Genomic DNA, 17,150 nt, shown 5'->3' with positions numbered 1-17,150 from the left:
CAGATATTTAATTTTAACCGACTGCATGATCTCACTGAACTGCCTGTGAACATGTGTTGTGAATTGGTGTCATACTTTATAAATTAACTTAGTTGAATTGACTTAAATGATCACAAAACTATGAATTTCTGTAGATGTTCACTTAGTGGTTGGAGTATGCAAATTACAGCAAGTTATTAAAGCTACTTTAGCATTTTCCAGCATAATCTGGACCTTAAAGTCTTAGCAAACTATGAAGAACGCGTCTTCACTCACTCACAGCCAATCAGATGTCAGTTTCTACATAGGACTGATCCAAATCCCACCCCCTACATTTGATGGGTGAGGATACCCTCTTTTTTTTTTTTTTTTTTGTAACGAGTTTGCAACAAGGATGCCATTACATAAATAAATAAATGAATACAGAATGAACTATAAATAAAGTAATGAATAAAAATACATTTAATTATTTAATGTCATAATTAAAAAGATATTTAATTGAACGTTTCATAATTTTATATGACATTCCTGTATATAATTATGCATCAAATAAATGTGCACATTCAATTATCTAATGGGGCATTTAAATACACGTGTTTATTTCTTGTTGCACTAAATAAAATTAAATTGTATTTTCAGATTTATTCATTTCATCAAATACAGTACTTTTCTTCCTCTAACAGTGTCCTTGTTTCATGCATATAAATTGCTTTATTATAATTATGCAGGGAGTTTTACAGATTATATGGACACTTCATCACATATTTATTTTGTACCCTTCGACCCTCCATATGCTGGTGCCACATAACTGCTTTTCTTATTTGCATGTGCAGCAACGTCTTATTATTTTCAAGGAGACATAACGTTTCCTTATTCTGAGAACTGTCACACTTATTTTCCACTAACCCTCATTTGTAGCCGACTGGTTTGTTGAACTTCCCCTTAACTGCCTGGCTGACATTAATAGATGGAGTACACCGCAGTTTCAGAATTGTATTCACAACAAAACTGAAGTCAAAACAAGCAATAAGGCTCACTATGTTGATTTATTTTCACTGAACTCAAAACTGTTTAATTTTTTTAAATGTTTTTTTAATGGCTCTCATAATGTATGGAGGACCAAAACTGAAATAAAAAAAATAAAAGCAGAAATATCTTGTCCATTGCTAATGAGGGCGGGGTAGAAGCTTTTGCATTTTCAGAGGATACCATGCAAACTGGAGCTTTTGCTGCTGCAGCTCAAAGACCTTTAACCAACCCTCCTGTGAAGACATCCAGATGGTAAATGAAGAGTAAAAGAGAGATGTCAACCTAATGAGAGAGGAGGGCCAATGATGTGGTGCCAAAGCTTTCGATCTTAACAACAGCTGCACACTTACCCCATGAGCACATTTGTTTATGAAAAACATCTTTCCTATCTTTCAAAGATATAAACAACCTGCTTGGGCAAAATTTAACAAGATTTGTTTTTCCTCAAATAGATAAAAAAAAAATAATAATAATAATAATAAAATCGAGTAGGCTGCACACAAAGAAACAAATAGACACAATGATACCAAAGTGATGCCAACCTGCAGCTTATGCACACGTACATATGCACCACAACTGACATATAAACAAACAGCAAAAAATCCAATACATCTAGTTTTTCCAGCAGGAGATTGCTGATATGGCAGATACTGGCCCACACAGTGGAAGTTAAAGCAATGAAAAAGAAATAACACATCTTAAGCTCACCCAGAGCTGATAATGTGATAGAGATTTATCTGGAACAAAATCACATAGAGATTTATCTGGAACAAAGGATGTCTAATACAGGCAAAGACAGACAAAGTGAAACACCTGCATGTAGGCTTTAATTGTGCGATCGTAATTACCATAAACGGGAGCTTTGTTTAACAATGGCGTCAAATTGATTAGATACGGTCTATGTTATTGTGCGTGAGCGTCTGCATAAATGTATGTGTGTGTGTGTGTGTGATTACATGTCTGTTAGACGCTTCCTGTCCCGCCTATGTCTTGCCCCAGCAGCCCCAGCTGGCAAGCAGGGGATGTAGGGAGGGGAAAATAAGGATGCAAATATCCCTGTCAAGTTCTGGCAGTTCCCCTGGGGTGCAGATGATTTATGCTGATCAGGTTTAAACTGAGTGTCTCTGTTGTGTGGAAGTATTTGTGTGCATTTTTGTATTTGCAGGGGCAGTGTTTCCACCTGTCTTATCTGGATGCACACATGAGACCCTCAGAAAGATGCTCAGAAACCTGCTGAGGCATCTTTCTTAATGGACATCCAGAGTGTTAAAATGAGAGTCAGCATGTTGGAGTGAGAGTGCCCCTGTAAGTGCATGCAGGTTCTCCAGGGCTGTCTGTGTATCCTAATGGAGGAATGCTCTCAGTCAAAAGAGAGAGGAAAACACCCAACCAACAGGTAATATTTCAAAACACATATCCGTCTTTAAATTTAAAGAAAAGAAGCTTGTTTTCACGTTTAAAATGCAATTTCATTTCAGAAGTTTAAGTCTACTTTTTAATTTATAGTAATAATAGGAATTTTAAAAAATGCAGTAAATATCAGTACAAATATTTTAGCAGAAAGAACAACTCCTGATCAATTAAAAGTCTTGAAAAAAATGTGGCTACATTGAGCCTAAAATGAAATTGTTAATGGCAATTATTTATCAACAACTATTGAAAAAAGCTGCATTTTAGGTATAGGAAAATATTTGTAAAGAGCCGATAAAATGTAGGGATAACTCAGTCAGCTGTGTTTAGCACAAGATAATGGTCCAAATCATTTATGGGAATGGGTTAGCCAATAATTAGAGGACAGCAACATTGCTTTAGCAGCAAAATGAAAAAAAATAAATAAATAAAAAGGATCAGAACTAATGAAAAAAAATGTATTAATCTAAAATATGCATTCATATATTAACTTATTAATTCATTTATAAATGCATTGCTCAAACTTTGGCATATGAGACCAAACAGAACGCTCTAAATACTTGAGAGACATATGGTTTGTCAAATCCTTGATTTCTCCTTCATCACTATGCTACTTTAACACTTATATTTGAGTATATCATAGCAGGTGAATTTGAACAAATCATGCAGGGAGATGCAGCAGCCTGGATATTCTCTAGTGAACTATGAATGTCATTGTGAAGAATAAAACCTATTCAGACTGTTAAGGAAAACACAGATACATTAGATCACTGAAATGATGTGCTCATACAAAAAAAAATTACTTTTTTAAGAGATTGGCTGAACAAAATGCGTCAGTATGGCCTCCAGTAATACTATTGGGGGAAAGAAAATAGGAGCTTCGCTTTTTAGAGAATCACATTCACAGCATTTAGAAAAAAAAGCCTGAATCAGGACATCTCAAATAAAGATGTTGTGGCATTTGGAGAACACATGGGATTTGAAGGCGGTAAAAAAGTTGGATTTTCTGGCTAGTAGACAGGGTATGTGGGAAAGAAAAAGGTAATAAAATGTCTACTTGGTTTCCTCTGGTTTCACTTGACTCTTCTCTCCATTAGAAACAAACTCCCCAAAGATGCACTAATGGCTTTTAGCTTTTTCGAGATGCATCATTTTTTATTTTTTTTATGGTACGACCTTTTCTTGCCTGTGCAGGAGCATCGGTGCAGGTCCCGCATCAGAAATATATAATTTTTTGTTGAATATGAATAAAAGGATGAGTAATGGCCCCCATTTCTATTATTTCCCTCCTTCCTTCCAGAGTTCATCAGTCCACGTCCTGTCCACATGTGTGCACATATGTTTGAGTCGCCAGAACTATCCTCAGGCTACAGGAGCGTTATTGCATGATAAATGGCTGCAGCTCAGCTTCTCTCTAAAGCACCTGTATCTCCTTCCACATACTTCTTTATTTGTAAAAAGGGAAGTGACAGTTTGTGAGCTACAAAAACAATCATTACAACATTCTTGACCAGTGACAAACAATAACCAGAGTGTTGTTTTTTGTTGTCATGCTTCCAAAGCATAGCAAACAGTTATGATTATGTTTTTTTTTTTTTTGTCAGTCAAGATTTATTAGTTAAAATATTCATGCTTCCTGCTTTTCTGTTTGTCTGTGTTTTGACTCTAACTTTGCAGCTGTCAGCTGACCTCAAACAGCTTGCAAAACAGGAAACATTACAAAATGCAGCCATCCCTGAGCATCTGGAGGGAGAAAACTAACACACACCAAATGCATATCCACACAAAAAACACACACACTGAAGTTCCTCTGCCACAGCGCGATGTTGAAACAGGATATTGGAGCACTTGATGATCATGTCTGATAGGCAATAAGACCGGCTAACAAACACATCAGAGTAAACGTCTGCATCTGTATGCATTAAATCTAACAGTTGTTAGCTATAAAAGATGCAGAGGCCTAGCAATGACAGCAGGTTTGTTTGTGAGAAGGAAAATATAATGGCTAGCAAATGTGGAATCCATTTAAAATTGGAAATCCTTGACCAGGAGTCTGAGAAGCACAGCTGCAGAGTTTTGGACGGTTATAAAGAAGATGTCCGGTTTCAGAATCCCACGTGCAAAAACAAATCCACAGTTTAAACCCTGAGATATAAATCCACACAGTTCAGGTTATCCCTGGCCCTCAAAATGTGAACACAAACACAGGCCTATACACTTAAACAAACTCAGATATCTGCTTAACTACTGATCTATCTGCTTAAAACCCACCGGTCTATCCGCTTATGGGAGAGTTTAGGCTAAAGAGGCTTTAAATTACTTAAAGCAAGTTTACTTTCATGATAAGGAGATCAAGATTTAACCAAACTCAGGCTGAAAAAAACATACATCTCAGTCACCAAATACCATAAATATAATGTATGTATTTGCATTGGGTGATTCATCCGTCCATCTTCTCCTGCTTATTCCATTAGGATCATGGTAGGGTCCGGCCTTGCCTATCTCTGGCAGTCATTGGGCGAGACGCGGGATGCACCCTGGAAAGGCTGCTAGTGTGTTGTAGTGCATTGCATGATTTTAAATACATTGGAAGTTGCTGCTGCTGTATGATCTGAGACCATTGATGCTTAAAAATGTTTCAATTCAAAATTGATTGGGCCAAAGTTGCTTCCAGCGTGTTGTAAAAGATTCATTGACAGTTGATCCATAAACCTTACAGCATGTTAGTCTGCTAATAATGGCACAACCTAATTAGGGATTCTTTTTGACTTGCATATGTGAAATCAGTGATTTTTATTTAAAATCCCTTTTTAACATACTCTGGCTATATGATATACAAAGGCACTTGATGAAGCAAAAAGATAAAAGCAGAGGAACTCTGTAAAGAAGAATGTGTTTCACTTTACTCCAGTAGTAATGAAGAAATAATTTATGCATAAGCTGCATATTTATAAAAGAAGTATGCATCTAACTGCATCCATAATCTAAGTCCAAATTTTGTCAAGAACATCAGATGCTCAGAAACTGAAGAGACAAGCCAGAGCAGAGCATCGTGTGTGGCGTTGTTTGGGTGTGTTTACTTCCTGTGGAAATGTTTTATCTTTATTTTTGCAATATGCTTAAAGCAGCTGAAACTGCATGGACTCCTAATGAGGTGATGAGTGACACAGGTGAAGTGAGACAAGTTAGTGTCTCTACTCAGTGTCTCTACTCAAGTGTTACAGCTGCAAATACGAAAAGCAGGAACAAACTATTTAGATAAACACTTGATTCGGACAAGACATCTCTAAACATAGCATAAGAACATAACAGGTGGCAGAGCAGATGTAGAATGCTCTATGGTTAATATTAGATTTGCAGCTAATAATCTCTGCCAAGAAATTACTTATGTGAACAGACCACCCAAAAAGTAAACCCTAATATTGAGTATAAACTCTTAAAATCAAGATGGGTTCTCTTATTGCACCGTGTACTTTAAGAGCAAACTCCGCAGAAAGGTTCCAGCTCAGATTTTCACCTGTTTATATCACTTTAACTGTACCAACACTCAAATCAGTTTTGACTCAAAGAAACAGTAAACTGCTCACCTAATGTTTAATTTGAAACATAATAATTTAGGAAAAGTCACCTCAGCCTTGGTGTAAGCTAAGCTAAAAGTCTGATCAAATGTGGTTAGAGCTAATAATGCGTGTCCAGGACATAAACACCACATTATCAGTGACAAAGGAATCTTTTATCCGTGAGCGTTCATATGAAGAAGACAAAAATAGAAGAGTTCTAAATGTTCCCTTATCATTAGAGGAATAGTTCTACTTGTGTGTTTATGAACTATTTCTCAGTTACACACTGAACTACTTTTTTATCCAATTCCTTATGTACATACACTGTGCTTAAAACAAAATGTTTTTTCCTCCTTGACATTAAGATTAAAAAGATTTCCTTGTTTTAGCGTATTTAGGAATACCAAACTCAATCATAAAACATTTCCTCACTATTTGGTTACAATTTCTTTGTAAAATGTTTGTTTTCTGAGTCTTTTTTTTTTTTTCTTTACAATTGTCTTACAATTCTTAGCTTTTGTGACAAAACTAGTTCATCTGAGTTTATCTGTAGGTTGCTTTGCTTGGACTTGCCTTTGAGGCTTTTCTCACGGTTTTCTATGAGGTAGAGATAACAGCTCTCTTATTGCCAAAACACTGATTTAATGATCCAGAAGCTAATTTGTAACTGGTATACTCAAGGTCATAGTCTTTTGGAAGGCTCCTTTTTGTTTAAAATTTAACTTTGTGGCTAATGTCTTGGAATGCTTTTTTAGTGTTAATATAACTCCCCTTTTCATGATATCATCTATATTGTGGAGTTCACTATTCGCTTTCTGCTGCACAACACCAGCATAAAATGATGCTAAACAGATTTTCTGACAGGTTTACCTAAAGCCTTTTTTCAGTATCTAATAGTTATTCCTCTACCTTCCCCCATATCTAATTACTTCAACCTCCCTTCCTGTTTTCAATGTGCAAAGTCAATGGAGCTGTAGATATAGGCACCTCGGCCATTTCAGATCTTATTTTGCTTAGAACGGACCTGGAAATTTTTATAATTTTAGTGTAAATTCTATTTTTAATGAAACCTCATTGTCACACTAAACTTAGAGTTGGGTTAGGATGACAAATGATCCCAATGACCACTCTAATAGAGTCCTTGGTTTCAAAATGGTAAATATGTCAAGGCTGAAATGATCAACACTTTTTAGGGACTGACTTATTGACCTTTGAGTAACTGTTCCATCCTTTTGTTCGAACATATACCCACAGATAAGAGGTTGTTATATTTCAGTTTTTAACCTGGTGCATTTCAAATTCCATGCTTGTAACTAGGGCTGAAAATTTTTTTTGATAATTGAAATAATCGTCAACTAATTCAGCAATTGATTATTGTTAACTGGAGTATTGCCTTTAGCTGACAGAGCAACCCACTTAGAGAAGCATTTATATCAAAATTGTATTAAAATACGGTATATAAAAACATTAACATTTAAGATTAAACAAATCTTTTTTGTCTGTCAATATGCTCCAAAACTCCTAGAATGGAAAAGTTTGTTTCACCTGGTTTAAAAAATCCTTTTGCTATGAAATTATAAATCGATTAATCGAAAAAAAAAAAAAAAATCTACAGATTAAGTGCTTAGCAAAATTATCATCAGTTGGAGCACTAACTATAACCATGAAACTTTTATTTCAAAGCTGGAGCTGATGCTGTTTTGTGAGAACTGATTAGCCAAAAAAACAACCCACTGAGTTCTAATTTGATTTCGCAGGAGTATGGCAGGAAGCAGACTGCACTAATGCAATGGTCCCTGCATTAAGTCTTTACAGACTGACCACACTGCATTTTACCAACAAACATACAACTATTGAAGTGAATGAAAACAATGAGCCTGAACATAAAGGCTACCATATGTGTGAACAGTCTTTTTATCTATGAATAGTCATGGATCCAACATTTCTGTCACGTTTAAAAGATGTTCCCTGTCCTCTTCCTGAGAAACTCGTACCAGAAATATCCTCTCTGCTTTGTGAATGGTGACAGAACACCGCTGGCCGTCAGCTCGCATCAGAGTTGAAAGGGAGGAAGAGGAAGACAGAGAGAGAAAAGTATGTTATTCTTCACTTTCCTGTCGGCGTTTGTGTTTATTTGGCTTCTCACCAAACTCCTGGATTAAAGGACGACTGCCATGACTCTTTCATTCAGCAAAGCCCAGGGCAGAACCAGTCAAACCCCGACCCCTCCCACATCACATTAGAGGCTCCGCACTCCCATCACAATGGAGCTGATTGTGAAAACCACCCTGTCATTGCTAAAAAAAGACACACAAAAAATCCTAAAAGAATATGACACATGGCACACAATCTGTGGTGATGCCTAAGTGTGCTTTTAGCTCAGGAAGCTTCAGTACTTTTTATGACAGCTCCCGTTGAGTAGTTGTGCTTATGTTTATGTCAAACCTGTGGTTGGTTTTTCAGTTGTTGTTTTTTTCTCTCATTTTCTGCAATGCACAATCTTGTGTTTGTGCATTGCAGAAAAATGTGTGGTCACATTCTACCCACCAAGATCTCGCAGCTTCTCCAATCTTCTAACCTACATCCCTAAATGACTAAATCTGCAACTAAACAGATGTCCCAGTGGGTTTAATCTTTAATTTATTTTAGTCAGTATGCATGGCCTTTTCCAGGGCAATAGATCTGTGGTTAATGGAATTGAAGGAAGGTGGGGGGAGATCTTCTCATTATCCTTATGTGAGGAATAATCCGGAAGCTTGGTTGGTGTCTTAGCTGGGATTCCTTCTAAACTATTCTGGCCCCGTGCTGGGAGGGGCTACTGCTTCAGGCGGCTTACCCTTTCCAAGGCACCTCATTATGGGCACTGGATGGGACCACAAGGGTCATTAGGGGAGGACATCTGAGGTCCAGGGCTTGAGATTACTATTGAAGCGTTTCAAGTTTATCTTGTAGTGGCAGAATTTCAGTGTTCATCCCTTCCATCCTGCACATCCAGCCTTAACTCCAAATCTGCTCTTAAAGATTCTTAAAATACATTCTGGTTTTGGATGAAATACCTTCTGAATCTAAAGCTGCATCCAGTGCGATCATTATTAAAGTAGTTCCTTAAATCCATTAAATGAAAAGCTGTTCATTAATCAGTGGTTAAAGATGCTTGATGAGAGACGAATGAAAATGGCATGAACCAATCCTGACCTCAAAGTAACTTAAATTGTTCTTTTTTTTTCAACCTCTTTCTCTAATGGGGGAGTTTTTTCTTTTTAAGTAACGAAATGATGGTCTTTGGTTATACAACCTCAGTGGCATTCTGCATCATCCTTATCTATTACTTCTGGCAAATCTCAAAAGGACAGTGTCACATCAGATGTTGCCAAATGTCACTGAATATGATGTGTAAAAAGTACGGGCATATTTTACTCCCTGCAGCTAACAGTTCACATAATAAATTTATTTTGCTACTTTTTATCTGCAAATAAATTTCCTGTACCAGCCTATTCATTTTCCCAGCAAGCAAAACATGAGAAGGTTAGCTTGCCTCTAAGAATGGAAGGTGTGGATCTATTGAGCGGCCATAATCTGTCTTCTGGTGACAGAGCAGAACCCAATTAGCTGAGCATCCCATCGGAAATGGAGAAGCAGATATGATAAAGGATGAGCCCACAGCTGCAAAGCTACAGGGCAAGTTACAATTAACCTCTCTTCAGCACACACATGCAAATTCACATGAACATATACACAAAAACACTATGCCCTCTATACACACTGAGGTTTCATGACACACTATGTGGCAGACAGTGCTACATCTGGTTACTCTGTATTCCTGGAAGATGATCATTTTCCGTTTAACTGGTACAGCTTTTATTGATTTTATTTATTATTTTCTAAATTGCTTTTTTATTTTTTTATTTCTTACCCTGAGTGTCATTGTGTGTCCTAAACTTGCCTTCCTAGAAATTTGAGACAGTTTTACTAGCTGACAAATATTGGTACAGTGATGTTTAAGCTTGCTTTTTAACTACAGTATTAGTTGAAAAACTTACATGGTTTATGTTCTTAAAGAGACTTGTACAAAATCAGACTTACAAAAATCCAGGATCTTAATTTCCTTTTTACAACCTAACCTAAAGGTTAGGTTGTAAAAAACCTATTGCTTAGAAAAATCCCATCTTTTATCATATTTTATTATTCAAACTTGAAGATTTAGACTTTTGCTGGGGTTTTTTTTTTTTTTCTTACACGATGCTCTCCATAGTATGTACCCCATGAAATGTCCTAGATCAATTACCAGCCAAATATAAGGGCTTCAAATGAGCTAACTTTCATGTTTTTGGACTGTATGAGCAGGATAAAGTTAAGTACCAACAGAAAACACACACATTCAAGGGAAAACATGTAAATTTCCAACAATAAGGCTTTTTATAGGGATTTTCTATGGCAACTTTTTGTACTGTTGCTATGCGAGTCCCTTTAGCCCTTCCTTAAGTGGTCAACACAGAAAGTAATTATAGCTTGGATGTAGACATGGCAGTTTTTACAGGAAGCGCTTTTCCTTCCACAATGGGGATTTGAACCCCAATCCTCCATATCAGAGGAGCAGACTTGGCTTACTATTTCACAGAGGGAGTTTTAGTTGATACTATTATTGCTAATTTTAAGGGGAAAAAATGGCTAAACAAATAATAAGCCTAGCAGTATTTTCTGTTCTGAATTACTTTTCCTTTGATAGAACATGTTTATTGTGTAATTGCCAGCTGGTTAAGGTAATAAAATCAATCAGTTCACTTGGTTGCCCTTTTAATGGGATGACTGAAGTCCATTAACTGACACCATGTCTCTGAAAAAACTAGTTTAAAACATTAACAGAAAAGAATCCAAGGAAGATGCGGAGCAATGAGAATCCTTCAGTGTTCATCTTATCTGAAACAATTGGCTGTTGAGCAGAATTTGATGCATTTAATGGTGAAGAACAACTTATCTCACATTAAAAAGTATTAAGTGTATCTGGACTGCCAACATGGGGATCGGGACACAGAGCTCATCAGTCAACATTTTGAAAGGTTTGTTTGTTTGTATGGAAATGAATACCTTGGATGTTTTAAACCAAGATTTTGTGAATGGATTTTTCCCTTACTGATTTTCCAGGTTGTTTAAGCAAATATTTCTAAACTGTTTTATTAGAAGGGTTTATAAACTTGCTAAACTAATTGTCATATGTTTGTACAGGCTCCTGTTGTGGGCATCCTTGACAGTCTTTCTGAGGTTTAAATTTTTTTCTATATTGGTATCATAACTATATCCTATCAACCAAAATGTATTGCGATATAAGTTTTGTTCATATTGTCCAGCCCCACTTATACTCTTTGTGGGCTGCCCATTTCCTGGCATTACCCTGTTACACCTGTTCTGGAAATCAAAATTTTGTTTTAGGAAGGCTGAAAACAGCAAAAGCAGTCTTTGACACTAGCTTAATACATGAGCAGTCGCTGTCTTTGTGCTAATGAAGGGACGAAATAAGTCACCTTGTCTCAACTTTGAGCACAAATGATTGCTCTACCTCCAATAACCAATCAGAGAACGCAGACATTTTTACTTGGCTTGCTCACCACTTTCAAGGTAGAGTAGGTGTTTACTGAAGGGGATAGTAATGACAACTCTACCAAGACCTGTCAGGTTTAGCGGAAGTAAGTTGAGGACCCAAATGCAGAGTTGACAAATCCAGGAACACTAAAGAATAAACCAAAACCAGGAGATGCTGGGGAGAAACACAAATGAGGAGTGAAGCAATGAGCAACTGCAGAGGAGGTGTATAAATGGGAGACAGAGCAAAGAATGGGCTAATCAGCTGAGAGGGAGCAGGTGTGGGTAGTATTACCTGGAAGGGAGATAGGTGAAAGGTGACTGGCACAAAGGGGCAACAGAGGTTAACTCAAAAACCACAACACTGCTTGAATATAACAACAAATTAATCAAATTGTAACTAAAAACTCAAAAAGAAACTGAAACAGAATCATAAAGGGAAGAATTATGACAGACCTGTCCGGCACCTCCTTATTTAGGACAGGGAAGTGTTGCTTAAAGGGCAGAATTCATTAGGATTGCTCAAATATGAATGAATCAAGTGAAATATCACTTTGTGCAAGATTTTAAAGAATGAGTGTAATTATAACAGTGCGACTTAAATATTTCCATAGGCTTTGGAAATAGATAATTTAAACTGTCCCAAGAGCGTTTTTCACTTTTTTCCAAGACAGTCAATGCTTGTTATCAGGCCAAATTGCACATTCATTACATTCGTGACTCTTCAGTTCTCTCTAAAGTTTTCTCACCTGAGGTTTTTTCAGTCAATTTAGAAGGACAATGTAATTTATTATGGAGATGTGAAGACAGGTATCTCAGTGGTAAAACAGCTGTTCTCAGATCAGTTGGGAGTTAAAACCGCAAATAATGTGTCTCCTAAAGAAAAAAATGTTATTTCTGGTGACTGGAATTGTAAAGACAAGTAGGAAATTGGCAGTAATAATATTATATCTATATATATATCTATCTCTATCTCTATCTATATAACAAATTGCCCACTTGGTTGTTAAATGAGGTTGTCACCAATGAAAAGAGAAAGCAAGGTCGCACACATGACCACGGTATTCAGCTACACGGCATGCAGGGAACAAACACGAGGAGGGCTGTAGGGCAAGGTCATCTTGAATGGGATTTTGGGCTCTGCTGCACAAGGCAAGCTGCTGAAGACAGAGGACGGAAATGCAGAGGAAGATTGGAGAGGCTTTCATGACAAATAAATACTTATTTCTTTTGGTGAAGACTTGACTGTTCTTATACCATCTCCTTCAGAGAGAGATGTGTGAACAACAATGAGCAATATCCAAACACAACCTCGAAGAGTGTCTGTAAATGAGTAATGAGGGAGATGTTGTTGTTCAGCACATTAGTCATGAACACACCCATCATTTTCACAGCGCACCACCAGAAGCTAAGACTTAAGTCAAAACAGCACATCCAACTGACTGCAACATGATTATATCCACGATAGACAACTACCTGCCCATGCAGACAAACATTCAAATTCCACTCTCTCCTCCCACACGTTGCCCTCGGTAACAGGGGTAGAGGTTGGAGTGGGGTGGATAGTGACCATCTGTCAGTGGCCCGCAGATCAATAGATGTGGACGGAAAAGGGGTGGGGTTGATGGAGGGGTGCTGCGAAGCTAAATACATGGCCCACTGAGACCAGGGCCTGGCTCGATGTGCAGCCGTTTTATTTACCGAATGAAAACACACACCCCGCGAGTCTCACTCACACGACCTTTATTAACGAATGGTTGATTTTGGTATGAGCCAGGGCACAGGAAAGAATAGGATGCCTGCTAACCTCTGCATACAAACAAAAATGCATTATATTTGCCTTAAGCCATGAAAATGCTTCAATGTCAGTAGATTTGCTAATCTAAAGCCTAAACAAAAAAATGAGGAAGGTAAATTGAGATGGTTTAATACAAATCTAGCTCACTGTGGCACTGGGTCAGTTGAGGCTGGGACAAACGACTAATGCTGTACAACAAAACAATGTGATCTCTCTGGAAACGCTTACTTCAGCACTGCTATGAAACCCCACTGAGCTCATTCATTCAGTTGGAGGTAAAAGCAAAGGTTTAGGTGTGAAGAAGACAGGATTGTAAAACTGCAATGCACTTACCCAGCATCTGACTGAAGAGTAGCTGCTCTAGGTCTCCTAGAACTGTCACAACTAACTCAGGGTCCACCTTCAGAAAACTCTTGTCATTCTCTCCATCTGTCCCTTTCTTCTCCTTCTTTTCTTCTGATAATTGAGCTCCAGATTTAACTTTGTCCCCTGGTTTCTTGCCATTAGTCCCAGCACCCCCAGATCCATTGGAGTTTGCTTTAAGAGGTTGGTCAGCAGAGTCTGTAGCTGGACCTACTTCAGAGGCCTTACTTATAGGCTTGACTTCAGCATAAGGTCCTCGAGGTTTACCAGGGGCTGGGATTCGACTTGGCTTACCCAAATTTGAAGTAGAAGTTGGAGAGCTGAAAGATTTGGGCTTACTCTGAAAAAGGGATTGTTCTGACTTTGAGAGTGTCCGAGACAGTGGTGGTTTCCCGCCACCTGCTTGACCTGTCTTGGTTTGTCCAGGTTTGTTTGTTCCTCCTCCTGGTTGGCTTGCATCATCATTCCATCTAGGGGATTGGTACAGGTGCAGCTTCTTCTCAGCATCAGTGAGCACACACAAGTTGCCAAGCGATCGCTGCTTGCGGAGCCCAGATGGATTAGGAATTGGTATAGGGATAGATCCAGAGTTGGGCCGATACACCTTAAGCTCTGACCCAGAAGGACGTGAAGGTGCCTGAGGCAATGCAGAGGGCTTTGCCTGTGGCTTCCTGGAGGCCATGGGCCGAGCTGATGTATCCTGACAGGAGACGGCTGCAGACCTTAGGTCCAGCTCCCTGGGCTTAGCCGTCATGCTAATGTTAGCCACATTAGCCTCCAGCATCCCTCCTGTTGGAAGAAAAGCAACAGCATCAGTCACACTCCCAGTGATACACACACAAGCTTGTTAAAAGAAGCAAAGAAAGGATGGGGACAAAGAAATGCATAAAGACACAAAGACTGACTGGTCGGCGCCCCCTTATACCCCTGGGTCATAAATGAATGAGCCAGACTCCCTGCAGTGTAAGACTGTGGGTTCACTTTTTTGCTGAAAATGGTGAGTGTGTCAGTAGAGTGTCAGCAATACTCACTGCTGATAATCCATGGATTTGCAGATCTCTGTCCAGCACCAAAATCCACAAGCTACAAGCGTGTCTACAGCTGCCAGAGCTGCACAGATGAAAACCAAACCAGACTGTACCTCAGTATCCCCTCAGTGTATCTCTGTCTTGCTCTGTGATACCTCCTGTTCGGCAAGCAACCAGCCAACTGACAGGAGAAACAGTCGCAGCAGCAAAAAACACCCCCCTTCCTCTTTCTCTCCTCCCTCTGCCTCTCCCTCTCTTGCTGTGTTGCTCACTCAACCCCGGTGGCTCATTCACCCTCCTTTTCTTCATCTTCCTCTTTCATTCTTTCCCTCCTCCTTTTTTCCCGTTGTCACTAGCGTGGTCTCTCCTCCTACTGGCTGATTGACCGCTCCATCCTCCGTTTCCAAAAACACACTGCAGATGCTTTGTTACACTGCTCACCAGCAAACAGGAGTTATAAGGGCTCAACAAGCTATAAAGCGCCTTGTGAAGATTTCTCTCCTATACCTTGTCATACATCAGCATTCTTTTAATTGAGTTACCCACCATTCACCAAATTATTAAGATTAACCATTATATTAAAATTGACTGAAAAGCAACAGATATTCTGTCATTTATTCAGCAAAAGATAGTAGAAGAATTTAAATCATTACACTGCTTTCTCACATAACTTCTTCCCCTATTTTCATTGCCGTCTTTGCCTTTTTCCTCTTTTGCCTCACCAACTCTGTTTAAGCAATGTAGATACAAGAGCTTTTAAATTAATATCCGATAGATTCATGCATGTCTAAACAGAATTCATTGCTTCATGCAAAACAAGCGCCCATGTGCGTATGAATGAGCCTAAGTGTGTGCTTTCTCTGTATTTTCCTGAATGTGTATCGGTAGGTCTTTTTTGACAAGTTTGTCACATTGATGAGACAGGACCAGAGAACCCAGAGCCTCAGTGGAGAGCCTTAGTTAGTGTTCATCCTATCATTTTATTATTCTAGACATTCCAACCCAGATACAGAATAGGATTATCTTCTTTCTCCTCAGTCTTCCCAGAATGTATTTGTCTTATAGACAAGACTAGATGTCATTTAAACCTGTGTTTGGTCTGATTAAGGACGTTCCACCTCTAACCATCAGCTCTAACTACTCTATCTTCATCTGACAATTGTTTTTTGAAGTTACCTTTCTATTTTATTGCATACCCATATGCTTTTTATTACTGGTTAAATTTGTAAGGAAACATTCTACCCTGATCGCTAACAAAGGTTACGATAATGTAAAACATATTTTTCTAAACACACAAAGATGTTGAGAAATCCAACTTTTAGAGATTCTGGCAAATGACTGGCGGGTGACTAGATTCCGGCAATTTTAGTACGATTTTTTATTTATTTATTTTTTTTCACTTACTTAATGTAACGTAACCAAGTTTTTCCAGGTTATATTGATAATGTCGCTGTGTAGATGCGGTTACTGAATGAAAATGATAAAAAAATTACCTATTTTTAGTTTTGATGTGATATGTAGAAATAGTTCAGAAAGATAGTTGTAACAGGCTAAGTAAAGGAAACTATATCTTTATTATACCGGTATTTTGGTGTTTCAGTGTTCATACTTTACCATGTCTATAACTATGCTGATGAAGCACAGAATGAACTTAAAGTTGATGATAATGCTGATAATGCACTCACTATCAATACATATATCTGCGTGCAGTCTATTTATTGTGTGCTAATGCATCCTGTTTGTGCACTGGTCATCCAACGGATAAAGTGTTCATATCTTTGGTGCCTAATGGCTAGTGTGCTTCACTTTCTACTTTGTGCAAGTAGCATTGCCTGCAGCCACAATGTTACCCAATATGGCAAAAAAAAAGGCTGTTTGTTAGATTTGCATAAATCAGTTAACACAAAACCAAAGTGAAAACAAGCGCGGTGTGTTCTCATTTCAGCTCAGCACCAGCAAGTTGATTTAAAAATTGTTCAAAATGCTTTAGAATGTATGTTTTTCCATGGTAAAAAAGTCCATTTGGCCTTAAATGAGTGTGTGTAGTATAGGAGTTGAGTGTTGAAATTGATGCAGACATACAGTGGTGGTTTTATTGTATAAAGGCCATAGACATTAATTAGTGGCAGAACAGTTTATTAAAGGACCAATGTTAAAGTGGTTATGCCACAGTGAAGCCCGAGCTGTGGGGTGACAGTTATATGGGCTCTCAGAATTAGCTAGCTAGTGGGGGTGGGGTTGTGAGTGTTGTAATTTAAGGCTATTAGGTGCTGTACTTCAGCTCTTATACTTCCCTGATGAGGGATTAAGGTTAGAGAGAAATGACTGGCCACATACAAGGCAGGTCTGTGCGTTGCACAGATGTATTCTGGGCGAAGACATGAGTAAGTGCTCTTAGAAACACGC

At 38.3% G+C, this 17,150-nt stretch overlaps 1 protein-coding gene across 9 annotated transcripts in view; it reads right to left on the bottom strand.

Annotated features, from left to right (window-relative positions):
• Nucleotides 1–17,150, bottom strand: part of LOC107103765 (neuron navigator 1-like) — a 96,349-nt gene that overhangs the window by 61,250 nt on the left and 17,949 nt on the right. For 8 of the 9 annotated variants that reach the window (XM_015403582.1, XM_015403581.1, XM_015403584.1 and 5 more), the window contains one exon: nt 13,687–14,505. In XM_015403582.1, the coding sequence (XP_015259068.1) occupies nt 13,687–14,505 (819 nt within the window). Of the gene's footprint in view, nt 1–13,686; nt 14,506–14,747; nt 14,954–17,150 lie in introns of those variants that run through there. The other variant, XM_015403589.1, reaches the window with a different exon arrangement.

Source organism: Cyprinodon variegatus, unplaced genomic scaffold, assembly GCF_000732505.1.
Source record: "Cyprinodon variegatus isolate N-32 unplaced genomic scaffold, C_variegatus-1.0 Scaffold1524, whole genome shotgun sequence".
NCBI lineage: Eukaryota > Metazoa > Chordata > Actinopteri > Cyprinodontiformes > Cyprinodontidae > Cyprinodon > Cyprinodon variegatus.
Note: the sequence above shows the minus strand (reverse complement) of the source record. Positions and strands in the feature narration are given on the sequence as shown.